General features: G+C 39.1%; 1 protein-coding gene across 1 annotated transcript in view; it reads right to left on the bottom strand.

The window, feature by feature from the left end:
• The window catches only part of ANO2 (anoctamin 2, calcium activated chloride channel), a 182006-nt gene that overhangs the window by 106606 nt on the left and 54825 nt on the right, over positions 1-20575 (bottom strand). Inside the window, exons 11-13 of the mRNA XM_009887457.1 lie at positions 8049-8183; positions 5301-5461; positions 1405-1487 (exon numbers count right to left, since the gene is read on the bottom strand). Coding sequence (XP_009885759.1) covers positions 1405-1487; positions 5301-5461; positions 8049-8183 — 379 coding nt within the window. The remainder of the gene's footprint in view (positions 1-1404; positions 1488-5300; positions 5462-8048; positions 8184-20575) is intronic.

Genomic DNA, 20575 nt, shown 5'->3' with positions numbered 1-20575 from the left:
AGTACTGGGTTATACTGTGAGCATTGCCCACGTCATAACTGGATAGAGTAGTGAAAAGCTGGGAAACTAGAGGCAAAATAGGGGAGGTTGTAGTAATCAGCGAAGGAATACATGAGAGGTGTCCCTTACTCTAAAGACATTGCTAAAGGCTGTATTTTGGGATTGTGATGGAAGAAGAGGACTACTGGAGTCTGCTGTCTGTTCTCAGGGTTATTTTTTTTCATTTTACCCAATGATTCTTATCTGAGGAATAGACAAAAATGGAATAACACTATCACCATGCTACATCATGAAGTTCATGATGTCAGCTTACTCTTCTTCTAGGTTATTTGCACTCTACGTCCTGTTCGAGCTCAGCTCAAATAGCAGAGCTGGAGGCTTGTATGTGGTCTGTTGTTTAGGGAACTGTGCTGGAACATGAAGAAATGGATTCAAATCCTCCCATCAAACCAAGGCAGGCCTGCAACTCACCTTCCAGGAAACTGACCATATTTTATTAAGTCAACAGAGAGAGCAAGGCACACTGAATTGTTCTATACAGGTACTCAGCTCATCATTAACAATAAAAGAGAATCTGATTGCTGTTGTTCTGAATTACTGAATATGACCCTGTTCTAGAGCCATGTCAGCATCTATTGCTGGGGGATATGTAATGGAAGCTCCAAAGTCTACGTGTTCTTAGTATGATATTTATGACTAGTAACTGCACTCTCTTTAGCCAGAGCTAGAAATTAATCCTCTGTTGAATGCCAGTAATTTAAACAAACCATAGGTTATGACACGTGAAACAATGCCTAAGAATAGAATTAAAAACAAAAAACAGATTTAGGGACATTTTAAATACTAATAAACATGTATGTCTCACTTTTCGGTCAACTCAGGTACAGCTAGAAACCCGATGGGCTCATTGCAAAGCACTTAAAAATTGTTCTCAAGAAATTGACCCTATTTGTTGTTTGCAACAGCTTTGTGGGTGAGTACCTAGAGTTCAGGTATCATGCAAATATCATTTATGTTACCCTGACATGTTACAGTCATCATCACAGAGAATTTTTATTATACATAATGAAGTAGCATCTATATGACAAATTATTTATTCTGTATCGTTCTGTTACTGCACTACAACGGCATAAGGGCATTTTCAGCAAAGAATGATCTGCTCTTAGTTTATAATCCTTTTCAACATTAATTATTAAAATTAGAGTGGTGACCAGTAAGATATAGGTGATTATTTCTTTAATTATACATTGGTATTCAAAACTGTATCGTTTATAGTAATTTAGAAAAACACAACTATGAACTGCATTGGGCTGGAGAACACTCATGAGAAATCATAATATCAGTGCATATCTTCAAATATAGAATAATTTATACAGTAAATTAACACAGGGAGAGGAAACTTACTTCTTCTTCCTCCAGTCCAGTTAGATCCCAGAAGTAACTCAATCTCATCTGCAAACGCTTCCAATGTTCAAGGAACATAGTAGCTTTAAAAAAAATAAATAAATTAAATTTATAAATCTTATGCACTATGATGAATGTTTGTGTTACTTATAAGCCCCAACAGATATTTGAATCCCATTATGCTAGGCCCTTTATAAATAAGCACTAAGAAATATCCCCAGGCTCAGTTTTAAGGAAAGAACACAAGCAAAGCATGGAAACCATAATTACTGTCTTTTTACAAATAAAATACAGAAAGATACAACATGGATTGCCCAAAGGCACTGGTAAGTTCTTGTCAGAGACTGGAACCGAACCCATATCTGCTGATATCCACCCCAAGAACATCATCTCTCTTAAGTTACCATGAGTCATTCTATAATTCATGAGTACAAAGCATATAATGAAGAAAATCTAGGTCTAAGAGTTAATCTGTATAACACGCTAACTGGCCAAAGAGATTTTGCTGTTTCAGTGTTTCTAATCAGTCAGAAAAATGTGAAGAAGGTAGGTGTAGCCTGCTACTGAAATAAATCATCAATACCTATATGTAAACTAAGACCTTCAATAATACGTAGAAAATAATGTTCTTTTGGAATATATTACAGTGGTAAGTCGAATGTTTTTCTCCTGCATAGACACAGCAATTTTGTTCTAAAGGACTGGCCAGTAGTTCAGTCTCCTGCTTTTCCTTTTTTATTAATATGAAGGAAGAGTTTTTGTACTGTTGTTTCATATTTACAGTCTCCGAACCTTCCTCTCATAATTGCTGTTTCCTCTAGATAGCGCTTTGCCTAGCTACTCATGAGTTCTGGACTTACGTATTTACTAGAAGTAGCACTTCTTACTCTTGACTTGTGGACACGTATTTTCAGATGACTACATCAATACTAAACCAATATATACCAACTAAAACCACCCACTATACCAACAAAAGCTATACCTATGTGCTATACCTATGAGCCCAACTGTAGGCACTGTTTTCCATTTTCTTATGCTTCACTTCACCTTTTCAGTTGGTGAAAAGGGGATTGTAAAAACACTATTAGATCACAGCAGTATTTACATCCCTTTGAAAATCTTGCAGATAGCTCCACAAGACACACAACAGCATTAGATCCAGCTTCCTTTGATTGCATCTACACTTGGTGTGAGCTGTAAGATAGCACTGGGAAAAGTTAGACTACTATTAAAATAGCCTGACTCTTAAAAGACAGAATCTATTCCAACAGTTAGCTGCAAGTATTTTCTGCATAGGTATCCTCCCATAATGCAAGAAAAAAAATATCATTTAAACACAGGACTGGCAGTACACTGAAAGTAAATCCAGATATTAAGTAATTAAGTTGCTATCTCTGCTCCTGCCTTACAGAGGACAGGACTTACAAAAGCCATATTTAGCATGTTTTGAAAACTAAAGGGTTTTAGATATCCTAAATACAAAAACATTTTGTTATTTTATAGGGTGCTATTACTCATTCCCTTTTTTCCTGTTCTTCAAAAAGTCAGTTCCACATTTAGCTCTGTAAGAACTTATTTGGCTAGATGCAGTAGCTGTTCTGAAATCAGCAAGTTTGCACTGACTTACACTAGCAGAAAACCAGTCCCGTTATATTCAACTGTCCTTCTAAGAAATGCATCTGACAGCTGAAATTCAGCATCCCAGAACACCAGTGACATTAGGCATGTACTCCATCTTTTGTGAATATGGTCCTTTGCAAACAGTATTGCTGGAATCACAAAGATACTTTATGAGGCATCAAGATCAGCTAGTAAAAGCCTGATTCCTTTCAAGATATTAGCCATAGTAAGTCATCTGCCTTCCACAGAATGGGAGAAGGCAAGCAGGATGAAAGACTTCTGTGCCCAACACCATCATGAAATGAAGCCAGCTCAAATTGCCATACTTTGCTCTTTTAAGTATACGATTGTAAATTATAAGACATGCAAATTTCCACATCACTATACTGTAGGCTATGAAAAAGCATTCAGGCAATATTTACTCAAGATACTGTGAGGCAAGCTCATTAGGCTTGTGAATAAGATCTGTCATTCAGCAGAATGAGCTCTAAATACAATCTTTTAGTAATAAGGCAGCAAAATTTGGTGTAATCTAATACTTAATAGGCAAGCTGGGCAGAGTTAGTAAAACATACTTTATTTCACTTTGCTGTTCTTTTCATATGATGGGTGTATTTTCTTGCACTGACAAACTCAGTTATCATGGTCCCCAGAACAGACTTTTCCAATCTGTGGGAAATATTTTTTGGAGGAGGGATACAGCTAAGAAATAATTTTTTTATTCTTACATGCCTTTTTTTAAAAGCAATGCATATGGAACTTTTTATTCCCTTCTGTTACTTTACAGATTCTACTAATTTATCTTAGTGCAAGAATACATCAATATTTTGCTTTGCACATTGCATTGCTGATACTAAAATATAATTGTTTTGGATGAGGTTGCATGGAAACGATCATTTGGATGGATGCAAGTTTACGGTACAGATTCTCTGTCAGGAAAATACTATTTACCTATGAAAGAGTAAATGAATTGTCATTCATACATATGCTGTCCAAACAGCTACACTGAAACTTGGACAAGGCAGTGTATTGCATGCTTCATGGCAGCAGGTAAACTGTGACATCTAAGCTGCCAGACTACTCTGTAATTGTCAGCAATCTGAAGTTGGAAATTAAGTCTCATCGTGAGAGTATACAATTTCATCATCTTTTGCCATTTCTCTTAGTCATAGGGCTTACATATTCTCTAACTTCTGCTGAAGGGTTTCCAGGAACTGCTAAACAAAAATTTACTTCCGTGATCTGTTTGTTTGCAAGTTCCTTCAAAAACCTATGTTATCCATACCCAACACCAAGCTACCAATCAGTTATTCCTAAAACAAGCTGTAGAATTTTAATAGGTCTGCAAAGTATAACACACTGATTGTTAAGGGATGGCTATGATACAATAATATATTTGCTTAATCTCATAACAGGAATGAAGAATTCATTTTGTGAACAATGAATCGGGAAATGAAAAAACATTTTACAGTAGCAATAACACTTTTAACTGTCACAATAAAAAAAGATCTAGAGTGAGTGAAGGCATAACACCAGCAATAATACACACAAGCACAGTACACACACTTTTCAGGGCAGAGGTGAAGCCAGAAACAATAAGAACAATAGTACAATGCATTCATTAGAGTTTATGAAGTGTTTTGATATCCTCAGTGAGACAGGGTATACTTGCCATTAAAGACACCCAAGCTTGTTTAAATTGAATATTTCAGACCATATTATAATTAAAACGATAATAGTCCCATTGTTCTTGGAATCCCATAAAGTTTTGATAAAATTATGTGACTAAGCTGTCCCACATGGAGGTGTACTCTATGCTTAAATTAAACCCTTTCAGCTGCCTGCACCATACCAATCACCAAATACATTCTGGCCCCAAATGCAGAAGGTGTTCAAGGGACTTGTGATGTCAATAGAAAATGAAGAAAAATCAAGAAAAACATAGCAAAGGTTAGAAGTGCCATTAAACTAGGCAGTAGAGGGAGAAAGGACCCATTTTTCTTCCCTGAACTACCCAACCCCTCTCCATTTATTCCAAAGCTTGCTGTTGACAGCGGAAAGCCTTGTAATATTGCTTTGTCCGGTCTCAGCCCAGAGAGCCCCTTACTGGCCCTTGGAGGCTTGCCAGCTTCGTAAAGCCACAGGTATCACATTCAGTCTAATAGCACTTTATTATATGTAAGGCTGCTACATGCTACTACTGTGCATCGCAGCTTTCATTTCTGTCAGGAGTCCAAAGATCAAACGACAGTGTTAACATGCGAAGGAATACTCACCCCAGAGAGCCATAAAGATGGAGAAGAAGACTGTGGCAGGGTTGTCAAATAAGTGGCTAGCTCGAGCGGTAGCACAAGCAGAGCTGAGGTTCCAGTAATCACAGAACTTGTCACATAGGGGGCACATGGTGAAGGCATTGCGTTGGTCGCACATTTCTTTACTATGAATGACAAGTGCGCAAATTCTTAGAGTATTACGTCTCAGAAAAGGGGGATGTACAGTAGTGATATCAAGCAGCACATCATAGCCATTGCAAGCAATTTGCAACATGTGTGGCTTGCACTTGCAGAGAACAGGAGCTGTGTGTCTCTTCAAGGCATGTTGCCATTCTCTGGAACTTTAAAATACTTATAGGCACCTTACCAACAGAAAAACAATGCAACACAGCAACCAATCTTATCACTGCACTGTATTAGTGAACTAGCAAAGACTGCATCACTGAAGACTGAGGTTAACCACACTAAAAGAAAATAATTTAAACACAGTCAAAGTGGAATTTTCCATCTCTTCACTCATTTACATGATTTGATTCAGATCAGATTTAAACTCATGAAAAAGAACTCTGAAGTGGCCATAAAGGAAATTCTGTGCCCTTGACAAGATACACTTTTTTAACACGGTGGCACAAAAATCCATGTCAAATACATGCTAATTTATGTATCGGGACTGGCCGTGTAAGTATGCATAAAAACCAAAACCAGCACGCAGGCATCTTGGTTTGTCTGTGTTACAAACAGAATAAATCTGCAACACCATTTGCAAGATATGCTAGGTTCTGGTATAAACTGACATATGTGTACTAAATTTAAAAGACATACACCAGCCAAGAGTCTTATTCCTTAGCAAGGATTTTCTATTTCACAACGTTTACTTTCCGATTCACCTCTACCATGCATTTTATTTTGTGGTGTATTTATAAAAGCAATTGATGTTTTCCCAACATACAATTTCAACACCAATTCTGGTCTGTACCACCATCTGCCATAGGGGTTTGGCTAAGTTCAAGTGTGAGCAACTTTTTTAGGCACCATTGCTGATATGTTTTAAGGGTGTTCAGATACTGTGTGCATGGTAGTTTCAGGAAATCAGATACCTTTACATTTCAGAGTTCTCAAGTTTGCCTGCTGAATATGGATATGGTATTCTTGGTCTCCATAGCTCCTTGTTTTTCTAGTACAGAGTTCTAACCTGATTTTCAAAAAGAAAAAAAAAAGAATAGAAAAAAAGCCCCCTCCTCCTCCCAGCACTAAATCTTATAAAAACTAGAAAGCTTCCACTTCTGCCTCATATTCAGATGTTAAGTTGTATTTCCTTTCCCTCAGTTTACAGTGTTTGTTCAGCTGTCCTCTGGAAAACATGAGATAAGAGACTTTCTTACAGATTTTTAAATCTTTACTTTAAAGTTGTTATTTTAATTCATAGCCTTATTTTCTATGTATTTACGTCAGTATCTAAAAATCTTTTTAAAATCATTATCATTATCACTATCTCTTTAACAAGCCAAACCCTACTTGACACTGCTTAGTATGCTTTCAGTTTTTTTCATAAGGTTTGTGTGTGGAAGACCTTCACACCCGCACAGTCTTACTCAAGTGAACTGAGTAGTGCAAAGCTCTAGTGTCCTTGCCAGGATTGTGAGCTATGGAAAGACTTGCAACATTGCTTCATTGACTGCTGGTATATTGTGGTGATGATGACTGTTCCTATATTCACCATCATTAAACAGCATTTTCTCGATGACTTCAAATGAAAAAAAGACTATCAAACTGTAGTATCAACATGTTTAATATTGTATCATTTGAAAGGCATACAGCTGATTCCACCTATCACATCGTTAAAGTAATGCTCTCTTCTGTTTCAAAAGGCAGTAGAGGGTGCTGCAGATACATCTTAGCCATAAATCTCACTTAAGTTTAAATGTTAGCACAAGCTTTCCCACAGACAAGCACCGCACATCAAGATTCATCCTGATCAAGCTAAGAAAACAAGTCCTGAGTCAAATGTGCTGTTATTCATCATCAACCTATCAGTAATATAGTCCTACTGCAGTGATCCTCTTCAAATGCTGCCAATTCATTTGAGAGAATGCAGAAACTGCCACAACAAGTACTAGTAATCCAGTATCCTGTCTCTACCAGACGTCAGACACAGGTAACAGGGGAAGTGTCCTTTTTTAGGACACTAAGAAGCAGATATTAACATCACTGTGTTAATTTGGCAGTTTTTCTTTAGTATAACACCTTCAGGACACAGAGCACAAAACTCAACATTTTTTTTGCAACTGTCAAGAAGGAGAATATTGTGGTTATCAAGTGTGCTAAGTCTGCTATTGTTCATCTTACTTGTGCAAATAGCCTGATTATACTAAGAAGTAAAAAGTAATCCAAGAGTACTTGACAGTGTATTTGCATTGCAGTGAGTTCTGCAAGATGTCTTTCTGGGTAAGCATGGAGATGTGTGCATCCATAAAAAGCAAGTGAATGTCATAAAAAAGAACTTACAATAATGCAGTATACTCACAGAACATTTCTATTTCAGGAGCTGCAATACTGAACAGCCAGATAAAAGTGTCATTCAAATGTCTTATCTACTCAATGCATGTGTATTTCTAATGCTTGCAGGGTTGTTAATGATACATCACAGCGCTTCAGTTATGTTAAAAGCAATTATTCTCACTAAGGATTATGAACAAAAAGCACAGTCTTATAATTTTCAAGAAACAAATTATTGATCACAGAGAAGCTTACCTTGGAATGTCGCTCTCAATGGTTATACATCCATAAAGAAATACAATAATCCCAACTACTGAAGCTGGAATGAGGAATTCTGTATATAAACCCAGCCATGCAAAATAAAGTCCTATCTTTTCTCCAAAATACTTTCTGAAAAAGAAGAGAGGAAAAAAAAAAAGGCATGTGTCAAAGGTATAATTTTCAAATGTGTTTAACAGCTTCTTAACAATGCCTGAAAATTAAAATACAAATTGTCAAAGACATGGATGAAAAACCTGAGTATCTTGAAGTTAGATCCCCTAAAGGAAGGGGGTGATCTGGACGGTTTGGGATTCTCCATTCTGAGAAGTTAAAGACAGTGCTGTGTTATTATAATACATAATATCTGCTCAAGAAAGACTGAGGCTTTTGCATCTCTTAAATGAAGTCAGCAAAATATCTCTTACTTCCACCAAGAGTACCAGAATTTCAATCAAATATTTATCAGTAAACACTGGAAAGGATTCAGCTCTTCAAAATAGTGTCTAGATAAGCCATCATTCTTTGCCTCTGTAGTTCTCCTGGGTCCAATTGGTAAAAGTCATGGAAATTACACCCATGGGAACATACTGACATCATCTGATATCTTGAAAGACTAGTAATCTTGAATTTCTGCTAAACCAGGAAGGTTTACTTGCATACTTAGCACTGGCTTTTCAGAAAGAATAAATATTTTTGACAAATTAACATTCTCTGGACAGCTGGTTTGGAAAAAACGGTTTGTGCTCTGAGGAACAGTTCATTGTAGATCTTAATAAATATGTGCTAGGACTCAGCCCAACATTTTCATGAATCACATTGCAAAAAGTAAACTAACCATAGATGAAACTCACTGATCATCCCAAAGTACTGGTAGGAGTGATTACAAATATTGCAAAACACCAAGAGCTTCAGAGAGCTCAAAAACTCACCACCATTAAAATGAGACTAAATTTAGATAAAACACAACACACTTAGAAACATTTCACAAGCTAGAGAATAAGATGGAGGAACGCTGGACAGAAAGCAGCTACACAGAAAGCACTCAGGGCATGACATCGTATTTGAATCAGGGAGACATACATTCACGGTGTGGTGGTAGAAAGAACAGAATGAATTTCAAAATAACATGTCTAATAAAAGAAAGACAAGACTTGTTCCTCATAAATGCCAAGGACAATCCCCCTTTGAGATTGATTCTGAACTCACTCAAACTAGGAAAGTTTTGCCTAAGCTTAGCACCCCAGATTTACACTATTACTAATTAAAATGGTTAAATGAGATTTTTGGAGGCACAGAATATCTTTTAAGAGACATAATTCTATTCTGACAGAATTTAGTGACAAACACCATGTCAGTAGAGTTGAGCTCAAGTCTTTTCAGCAGCATGAGCAAAACCGGAATTTTCTACTCCAGAAACTAGGTCTCAGGGGCAGGTTTCTCCTGCCGTAGGAGAGTGCGCCCAAGGCAGAGAGCCATAGGACAATGAGACAATCCTCCACAGTCAAGTTTCCAGCTCAGATGAACAGAGCCAGGGTCTTTGTTTTTTATTTATATACAGTGGGTTTTTTTAATTACTACAGTTCCTGCTGTTCTCACATTATCACAATGGCAGCTAACTTCAGATTCCTAGACTCTCACATAGGAAAGGGGCAGTGCAGTCATGCCTATTTCAGTGTTGCTTTACATGGGTGTCTATATTCGATTATGTCTAACCAACCTCGCTTACCCTTTAGTAAGGTCAAATGCAATCATAAAAACGAAAACAGAACAAAAGCACTTTAAGGTGATACACAAACAACATTATCTTCAGTATAAGGGGATGACACAACTTGGAGAACCAGCGAAAAAGTGAGGGAAATTTCAAGATTCTTCTGGGAAAGGAGTACAGCTCCTACACCTGGCATTTTTCAGGCTGTCATAAGCAACAGACTGTGTACCAAACAAGACAAGGTGAATCATGACAAAGTGACTCGAATATATATATTATAGCAGCCTTCCAGTATCTGAAGGCCCTATCTTGCAGGCCCCCCTACAAGAAGGCTGGAGAGCAACTTTTTACAAGGGCATGTAGTGATAGAACAAGGGGTAATGGTTTCAAACTGGAAGAGGGTAGATTTAGATTAGATATTAGGAAAAAAAAAATCACTCTGAGGGTGTTGAGGCACTGGAACAAATTGCCAAGGGAAGTTGTGGAGGTCCCATCCCTGGAAGTGTTCAAGGCCAGGTTGGATGGGGCTTTGAGCAACATGATCTAGTGGAAGGTGTCCCTGCCCATGGCAGGGGGGTTGGAACTAGATGATCTTTGAGGTCCCTTCCAACCTAAACCGTTCTATGTTTCTATGATTCTATGAATGGCAATATCTTAATTAGCTGTATAATTCTCTTTCATTTCAGAAAGACAATTTGCACAAGTCAGAATGGGAATACTATTTGCAGTAACCAGTATTTAAGAAACATATATCAGCTTGTAATTCTATATTCACACCACAGCATAGATTTTAAGCACCCTGGGACAAGATATTATCACATTTGCAGAGAATATCAGAAAATACAATATAGAATAGTTATAAAATGATAAACTTAAATATTCATGTTGTAAACATAATATGAATACTGCGGGACTACCCTGTAACCGGGTACATGCCAGGCAATTTTGGAGGTTATTTTTAGGCGGCAGTTTTTCTTTATTTTCACATTTGTTGTTTTTTGAATATGAAGTAAGGGAGAAAACACTTGATCAAATTATAGAAATAATCAGATGGCTTATAGCTTTTCTTCAAGTCTCCTGTGTGAGTCAACACACAGCAGAAATAGCCTTGGAGCAAAACAGGATACAGGGAGACTCAATTTGCTCTTAAGTATCCTCCAGATTGGGAAGTGACACACCTTGCATTTGAGAATAAGGTAAACATTACTGAACACATCCTAAAAACACGGAACAAGAAGGAGGACAGGGGGATTATTCTGATTATCTGTATTCTCATTCCCTCCTTATTTGTAGAGTTGGGTAACATGCATAGCTAGTACAGTGTTCCAAAGAGGTCAAAGCTGACATGAAAAATAATCCACAATCATCTGAGCTGTTCTAAACTGTCTATTGTTTTGACAAAAGGCCGCAAATTAGCACAGAGAGTATTCAAATCCCAGAAGCATTATAGACCAGCTGACCAAGGTCAGTATGTTGAAGCTTGTGGTTCATGAAGCTTCCTCTTGAATTTTTAAGCCTTCCAGTGATAAATGTGATCTGTGACCTACAAAGCAAAGGGTTGCTATTTGCATCCTGGCCAAGAGAAAGTGAGAAGAGCTCAAAAATGTCCTGGCACTATGGAAAAAAACAGTTGCCAGGAGGAAAACTGCACAATGTTCTGTGGCTTAACTGTTTTGAAAAAGAAAAATAATTACGACCGCTGTGCCCAAGCTCAGTCCACCAATGTGCCAGAAAGTGAAACAATCTCAGGAGAAGCAATGACAGTGTTTGGAAGCATAATGACAAGTTTAAATCTGAATTTATCAAGCTAGCAAAACACAGGACATGGACATGATCCTTCCTTTTTTGACATGTCCAAAGATATGTTCTCTCATTGCTCTGAATAGGAGTCAAGCCTCTACAAACACCTGTGACCACCTCTGACAACATCTACTGCAGCCACAGCTGGAGTCAGCGATTTTTGGCTCTGACCTTGAGGTGGGTTTCTTTCTAGCACCCCTCTAAAAATCTCTTAAGAAAGGAACACTGGCATAGTTTTACAAGGTTTGAGAGCATTCCACCCCTACTCAAGTCAATAGTTTCATGCTAGCAAATTGCAATGTTATTTCACTTTGAAAGTAGGATGATAAGTTTTCTCAAATGCGGACTTACTAGCATCCCCGTATTTTCACACTAAAAGGAAAATAGTTAGAATGATTGTAGTGAATGAAGAGGCAAAAAATGTTTTCTTCAAGGCTAGAGTAAGATGTACGTCAAGAAAAGGAATTTTACAAGTTTTTGTATATTTACACCAAGAACTTGGCATCTTCTTTCATTTACATTGGGATAAAACCTGTCTTATTTTATTATGCTCAAGGAATTACTTATGACTTATGCTGGCATGGAAAAAGAGAATTGAGATGAGAGTTTTGCCCTACCTCAGTAGCTGACTCACATCCGGTTCACATATATCTAGACAAAGCCAAAGACTAATCCTTTCCAAAGCATGCTCATGGATGGCCCACTGCAGAGTGCCACAAAAAAAGTGGCACTGCGTTGCATGAGCTTTACTTCCACATTAGCTGTATTCTAACATAGAGAAATGACCCTTTATCCATGGTTATCAGACCGGAAGATGCAGCCAGCTGGAAAAAGGAAGAAAAAGGAAAAACACTTGGCAAAGCAGGTTCAAAAAGTCTGAAAGTTAGCTTCAACTTTTTTTTTTTTTTAAAAAACCCACAAGGTTAAGAGAGAAAAGGCTGATTTTTCAAGGCAAACGGAAGAAAGGTAGAGCAATTAAGATCCTCGTAACGCTGCCGTAAGCATTTGGAAATCTCCAAGAAACCATCCCGGGTTTTGTCGTTGTCTGCGGTGTAGAGCTTTGTAACAAAAGGTAACCTCCATGTAGACTTGGCCATCCAAATGCAAATAAAACACGATGATCTTACTCAATTGTCCCCCAAAAAAGTCATCTTGAATGCCAAAAACTCTCAGCAGGCAGTCACCGGAAAAAAAGCACTTACACAGGGAGAAAGAGAAAATAAAAAAAAAAAAACACAAACCCTTAGCTTTTGACTCTGCACAAACAAGTGTGGGATACCTGGAATGTGAATAAAACATGTGGTGCGTGACACACACTGGAAAGAACTCTGGAGTTGTTCACGAACAAAGTTAAAAAAGCAAGTAGAAGATGCTGTGGACACTGAGTCACCTAACTGGGAAATCTGTTCAGAACTCTTTAGTTTTTTTCATTTCCATACCCCATTCTAGGCCAGATGTTATTTAATAATTGTCACAATTATTTCCACCACCCCTATGGTGGTGGAATAGTTTCTACGCAAAACTGAACTGATTTACAGCTACTTATTGGGTAGGCTTTCCCCTGTGCAAATGGTAAAATAAATCACATGTATTACTTATGCCTTCAAAATAAACCTACTCGCACAAATTGTGGACAAAATCCTGGTATTTCTACTATCAGGAGAAAGGACGACCAGTCCTCTCAAAGTATAATTTCATGTCAGAACACCTCTGCTACCAGAGCTAGTTTAAAAACTGCTGAAGTATAGAGAAATCCCCAGTCATTATAACAGAATCAGGAACAGGACATAACATCTCCGTATACCCCACCATTTCACTCCAGGTAGAGTTGCTTATGTCCAAACTTTTCTGGATTTGTCATTTTTTTCTCCACTTGAAAATTTTCTCAGGGCAGCATTCAAACATTTATTACAACCATCTGGGACACCTGGGTGGAATTACCACTCAGCAGCAGCACTGAGGCTGCTGTACATCCAGAGATCCTAGAGATTTCTACCATGTTTGTGCCTGACAGCATATACACACATATTCTGTCCAGACAGTCCCAAGAAGAAACATATCAGTGCTAAATCCAGATATACAGCTAGTGCACCAAATGGAGCAATATGGAAGCCAAGAAAGGCTCCTGGCAGAAGACAACCCCCCTTGGAACAACTTGCCAAGAGACTGAAAAACTTTTGTTATTAAAATTTTAAGAGGAGAAAAAAAACAACCACAGAACCTCAGCTAAATTACAATGCAGCTGAGTCTGAGGCAGGAAGGAAACAGTCCATTAGAGAGGCCAACATCCAAGGTAAGAGCACATTGTTTTCCCTAAACTGTAGATAAAGATCAAGACTGTCCAGTAGAGAGTGATTATGAGGGTGTTTGTGAAAATAGTTGATAAGCCAGTGCAAGAACCCTAAACCAAACCCTGAATGCTGAAAGCTATCTCTAATGCTCATGTTTGTGTCCACGTCTGCAAATGTCCCTCATTCACTTCGGAACACTTAGTACCAGATCAGTAAGACCTGTAAAAAAGTTCAGACCCAGAGCCTGTCTTTTGTTTTCCAGAAAAGACTTCATACCCTGTATATTTTCTCTAGCAAGTAATGCACTGAGTCATCTGCAGTGCTTCTGACTGACAGTATTCACCAAAGATGAACAGAGAAACTACGGATCTGACTGGTTTTATCTGAAAGTAGAATGAAGCAAGATGCCACAAGAGCCATTAATCAAGCCCCTTTTATTTAAAGTTCTTGTTTGAAAACATTAGTTAACAAATATTTGCTGTGTCCTCCAGTGGTACCTGAAATATGGAGCTAAACCTGCCTAAATTACAGATTATACCAGCCACAGATATATTTTCTTCCAAGGTACTGTGAAATATTACTTGCAATCCATTATAGGACAAAAAAACCCACTGTCAAAATATTGAAAATCCTTTCAGAACAGAAAATTTGAAATTCCTTAGATGTGGAACTATGTTTTCCCCTGGTCTCTTAGCTCTTAACAAATAAGTACTATTCAACACAGTAACAGGGTACTGTTTAGGTAGAAGGTGATGAGCATGGAGGAAGGGAATATTCTAGTTCCCAAATTCTATTGTATTCAAAAAACTGGGGAAAAAAATATCTAGAATAAAACCCACAGAATTTGTGCATTAACAGCAATTTAAAATAGCAAAAGATCAAACCTTACTCTGTAAACAAAAAAAACAGGACAAGCCACTCACGGAGCTTCATGGATTCCCAAACCTTATTGCTTCCATTCCAAGAAATTGTCAGAACACAACTGAAAAGGCATAGTTTGTGGTGATGGATTATAAACTGAAAAAAGCCTTTGTTTACTGACTGTAATACAAAGAAAAATGGAAGCATAATAATGCTTCTATTAGACATGTAATGTGACTGAGACAGAAATTAAAGTTGACTACCTACCAATCGTATAGGAAAGCAACATGATGCTGGCTGGTCAGAAGCACTGTAACTGCGTTCTACCCTCTGTTATGGGAGAATACAAAGCTTCAGTGCTTCTACAGAGCATTTTTGGATTTGTTTATGGCCTTTTTAAAGTGTCCAGATCCCCACGGTTAAAGGGACCTTTTATCGGAGGGCTAGACTCAAAGAGAATGTGATTTGCAGGAACATAAAAATAATAACGTACTCATACATAGCCCTTTAGGTGCAGTAATAGCAGTCCTTAACCTTATGTAGTGTTTGAAAGTATTAAGTGACTGATTACATTATTCTGTTGATGTCTAAATTTGCGTGTCCTGTTCTTTGCCTAAAAAGTTCTATGTGTCTCTGAGATTGCAGTAGCCACAGCAGACCTTACTAAAGAGAAACAATTTGAGCAAAAGCAGTAATGCAGTGTTTGTCCCACCACTTCTAAGAACTCATGCATTCGTAAACTCAGTGTCTTTCTTTAGTTTTTTTTTACTATATTCTTTAGCATACTTTAGCAACCAAAAATGTCAGTAACCCTCCAAACCCAGCAAATTAAAAATCTGCAGCAGGTAGCCTGGCTACCTGAGGCTGAGTCAATATCAGTGTAAATCAATAGAGGTTACTTATGTGGAAGGGAGTACAGTTTCAATTTGTAAACACCTCAGCACACCAAGTGATGCTATATATAAGAAAGAAATAATTAATTCAGTTATACATATAACATTTTTGCTCATAATAAACTCTACAAGCTCCTACAAATAAGAAGTAACCTATCTAATTTCAAGAAAGCCTTCCTGATTTTCACATTAATATAGTTAAGCCTTACCACGAGGTCTCAATTCATTTAATGTATTTGCTTTAGTAAGTAAGTACTTGTAAGTACGTGCACTGTATTACTACTGTCAGATAGACACCATCTAGTGGCTAAGAAACAGATGTATCATTTCCAATAGAAGACAAGTATAATAATTTCTTTTTTAGTCACAGTATAACTGCACACCTTGAGATAGCAAGGCTTGCCTTTTGGCATTTTGAGACAATAAGAGAGTTACAGATCTTTCTTGTTTAACTAAAATTTAAACTGCTAGTCCTCAAGACTTCTGAGACTGTGACAAATGGAAAGGCAAACAAAACACATTCAAATGCATCCTGTAAGTTAAATGCATGCTAGAGTTTCTGGTTCATTATCTTCTAGGCCTTCAGGAATCCTAGGTCCCAGAGATTAGGGGAAAAGGCTGGAACAAAGAAGAGGCCTTGGTGGAAGAGGATCAGGTCAGGGAATACTTAAGCAGAGTGGACATACATAAGTCCATGGGCCCTGATGGTCTGGACACACCAGTGCTGAGGGAGCTGGCAGATGTCATTGCAAGGCCACTCTTGACAATGTTTGATCGCTGATGGCAACTGGGAGAAGTGGTTGGACTCAGTGATCTTAAAGGCCTTTTCCAACCTAAACAATTCTATGATTCTATAAGTGCCCAAAGACTGGAGGAAAACAAATGTCACCTCATCTTCAAGGGCAAGAAGGAGGACCTAGGGAACTACAGACTGCTCTGCCTCACCTCAGTCCCAGGTGAGGTGATGGAGCAGCTAATCCTGGAAACCATTTCCAGGCACATTAAAGATGAGAAAATAGTCAGGAGTAGTGCACCACGGGGAAGTCATGCATGACCAGCTTCATAAACTAATATGACGAAGTGACTGGCCTGGTAGATGAAGAGAGAACAGTGAATATTTTCTACCTGGACTCAGTAAGGCCTTTGACACTGTCTCCCATAAGTTCCTCACAAGAGCAGCTGTTGATGTATTGGCTGGATGAGCAGAGAGTGAGGTGCATTGAAAACTGGCTGAATGGCTAGGCCCAGATTGTTGTTGTTAGTGGCACAAAGCCTAGTTGTAGGCCAGTGGCTCGCAGTGTACCCCAGGGGTCAATACTGCGTTCAGTCCTGTTTAAAATCTTTGTTTATGGTATGGATGAGATCGGGGAGACTGCACCCTCAGCAAGTTTGCAGATGACATAATACCGGAAGGAGCGGCTGTTATGCTAGAGGGTCAAGCTGCCATCCAGAGGGACCTCAGCAGGCTGGAGAAATGAGCTGACAGGAACACTGTGAAATTCAACAAGGAGAACTGTAAAGTCCTCCACCTGGGGAAGAACAACCCCATGTATCAGTATTCGCTGGGGGCCACCCAGCTGGAAAGCAGCTTGGCAAAAAAGAACCTGGGGCTCCTGGTGCACACCAGGTTGAACATGAGCCAGGAATGTGCCCTTGCTGCAAAGAAGGTGAATGGTATCCTCGGCCCCGTTAGATAAAGTATTGCCAGCAGGCCACAAAAGATGATCCTTCACCTTTATTCAGCACTGGGGAGGCCACACCTGGAGTTCTATGTCCAGTTCTGGGCTCCTCAGTACAGGAAAGACATGCACATACTGGAGAGAGTCCAGCAAAGGGCCATGAAGATGAGTAAGGGACTGGAGCATATCTCCTATGAGGAAAGGCTGAAAGACCTGGGAATGTTTAGCCTAAAGAAGAGAGGCTCAGGGGCATCTTATTAATGTATATGAATACCCAAAGGGAGGATGCAAAAAGGATGGAGCTGGGCTCTATTCTGCAGTGCCTAGTGACAGGACAAGAGATTCCTCATGTTGGAAACTGTCTTTATGCTGGTGTTTTCTGGGGATAATTGTTACATGTTTCCTTGGGCAGTGAAAGAACTCAAAGTTACATGGTTAATCTCTTCCCTTGCCGTCTTGGTTTTGTCCACTGCTGGGGACAGGTTACTGGATCAGACAAAGCTATGGTCTGTTCTGACGTAACTTTTGTACAGAGGCAGATAGGATTCTCATACAAAGTATCTTAATATTGGGGTATAACTTTAAACCAGATGACAAGGGTTGGTCTTAACCCCTGGTCAGTACTCAAGGAGTCAGAAAAGGACCTCCTTTCACCCCAGCATGCTGTAACCAGAACTTTCTACTGAGATTAAGATGTCAATAGCAGTTTTACAAGAAAGAGAAGCAGAACCATAGCCACCCAAAAGATGCAACTGTTTTCTACTCCCTGAAGTTCTCAGGCATACATACTTCTAGATGCCTACAAATATTTGTATGCATGTATATAAAAATGTGCAGGACTTTCTCCTTTGTTTCAATGTGGCCTCCCACCTCTGGCTTTTACTTCTCCAGTTTAAAACAACAAACTCAATTCCTATCAAAATACACTGATATCACCTCCAAATAAACCTGTTGGATTGGGACCTATCACTCAAGTACATTAAGAAATATAAGTCTCTGGCTATGAAGTTTAGCATCACACAAACACTAAGGAACTTAGCCTGAGACAGTTCTGCACACAGATGAAACCGAACTCTACCTGCCTACAAAACTACAGAATCCAAGGGGGAGGCATCAGGAAACTGAGCAGAAACAAGCTCAGTCTTCAGAGCCTTGGCTTTGCATAAGTCCTTATGTAGATGTGCACATCCTTTGCTGGATCTAGCTTTCAAAAATCCCACTGAAGGAGTGAGGAATCCGGATGGTAAAGAGGATCTTAGTGTTCAGACAGTGACCTGAAGCCTGGGAATTATGTTTATCAGAAAGCAGGGATCTGGTTTTCCTCAGCACTGCAATACAAGCCTACTGGTTTAAAATTCCATCTCTCATACAAGCACCAATAAATAAGACCAAGCTCTTGCCAAAACACAGAGAGAGAGAACCACTTCCTACAGGACTGGCAAAGTCTATGAAATGCAGATCTGTAAGTAAATCATCTCAATGCAGTCACAGGCCTGCACCCAGCAGAATAATTCAATACAAATTCTTCAGTGATTTATTCACCATGAGCAAAAACCCTCTGCTTTGCAATAAACACAGGCTGGAGCACTCATGTAAGCCCTGTGATGAGAAGTTCCAGGGGTGGAGGGGAAAGTCCCTCCAACTGCAGATGAAAAGTGTTGTCCTAGCATCAAGCGCTAACATTCAGTCCATTTAATGGACATATGACATGATACAAAAGCTCATTCATAAATAAACTGGGGTCGTGACGGGTAACAAGATCACAGACACTGGAATGGGGAAAGAATTATAATGATGGAGAAAGCATTCCTTTCTCAACAGCTAGGACTCTGCTCCAGGGTCCCACCTGCTTCTGGCTCCCTCCATGAAACTCTCTGCTGTTAAAACTGGCACAAAGGACAACATCAAGGCTGAGTGGATGCTGGCATAGCACTTCCTGCTCTACCTAGTGCTTTAATGACGACGAACTGTAAGCTGAACGTACCCCATGTTGGGACTGAATCTTTGTTGAAGAATTTCTTGGAACTATAAAAAGATGTTGTACTCAAAGTGCAAAAGGGTCATAGCAAGAAGATACGCTCAGATTATTGCCTCAGGCACATTCTCAGCAGAGGTTTGGAAAGGAGATAGATGGACTACTGCCAAAGTTACTAGTAGAGCTGATGGGCATTTTTCTACTTAATGCTCTGTTTGTTTGATTACAACACTTTCCCAGGCTTAAAACTGTTTTTTTTCCTAAGCACAACACTCTAAACACACTGATCACCAATACACAAAAAGAAAGTAAGTTCTCTCCTCCCTCAACAGGAATTGGAACACCGAAAACTGAGGAGCACCCCACTCGCACACAGTGAAGAAAAGGGACTACCAAGAAACAAATTAATGGGTAAACCTGAAACATGCTCGGTTTCCACTGAAAAGGCATTTCTGTTAAGTAAGGAATCAAACTGTCAGGTAGAGAAAAGCTCTTGATTGTAATAGTGTACAGACCCCGTGCTGTAAGTGATATCTTACTCAGAAGGTAGACAATAACCACCTGACCTAGCAGTTGCTTCAGCAGAGAGAAAAGACCATAACATAACTATCCTACAGGCATTAGGAACTGTATATAACCCTGCACATCTACCATGGTGGAGTTTTCATTTCTCTTTGCAGCCTTACACAAGCTGGTGATAGTCATGCGAACCTTGCGGGGGGCGGGGAGGGGGGTGAGGGAGGTCACTGCTCTCCGTCTGCCGGCTGTATGCGGGAAGCAGGCCTCACCGTTCCCTGCTTTGAAACCTGGCTTTCAGAAAAGATATAGGTATTTGTTGCAAATCTGAGATCTGTAAGACTGACCTGCTGGGTCAGCCAGCCCACTATGGAGAGGGGCACTGTATATACACCTGTCACAAAATATTAATCTGGACTGATCAGGCTTAGCTCTGAGGCAAGCATTAGAGAGAGTTGTTCAGTCCCTGCGAGATAACAGCATATTACAAGGTTGCTTTCTGCCAAAGTAGTTACATTGCATAAAAAAAATAAAGATCGGGCATTTGGTTAGGTTAATTCATAATAATAACAGAAGAGTGTCAGGGAAGCAGAGGAATTAAAACATACAGGAGAATCTTCACTTTGAGGATCAATAACCCCAACGATAGCGTAAACAATGGTTGAATGACATTTGAGTGTACCTTTGGAACTAGAGAGGGCACCGCAGACTTTTATTTTCAAGTTCTTAGAGTTCTAGGCAGTATGTGAAGAGAAATGTTCTCTCTCCGGAGATGAAGATGTGGCTACAAAGAACAGT

The sequence above is a fragment of the Charadrius vociferus genome, unplaced genomic scaffold (assembly GCF_000708025.1).
Source record: "Charadrius vociferus isolate BGI_N301 unplaced genomic scaffold, ASM70802v2 scaffold116, whole genome shotgun sequence".
NCBI classification, from domain to species: domain Eukaryota; kingdom Metazoa; phylum Chordata; class Aves; order Charadriiformes; family Charadriidae; genus Charadrius; species Charadrius vociferus.
Note: the sequence above shows the minus strand (reverse complement) of the source record. Positions and strands in the feature narration are given on the sequence as shown.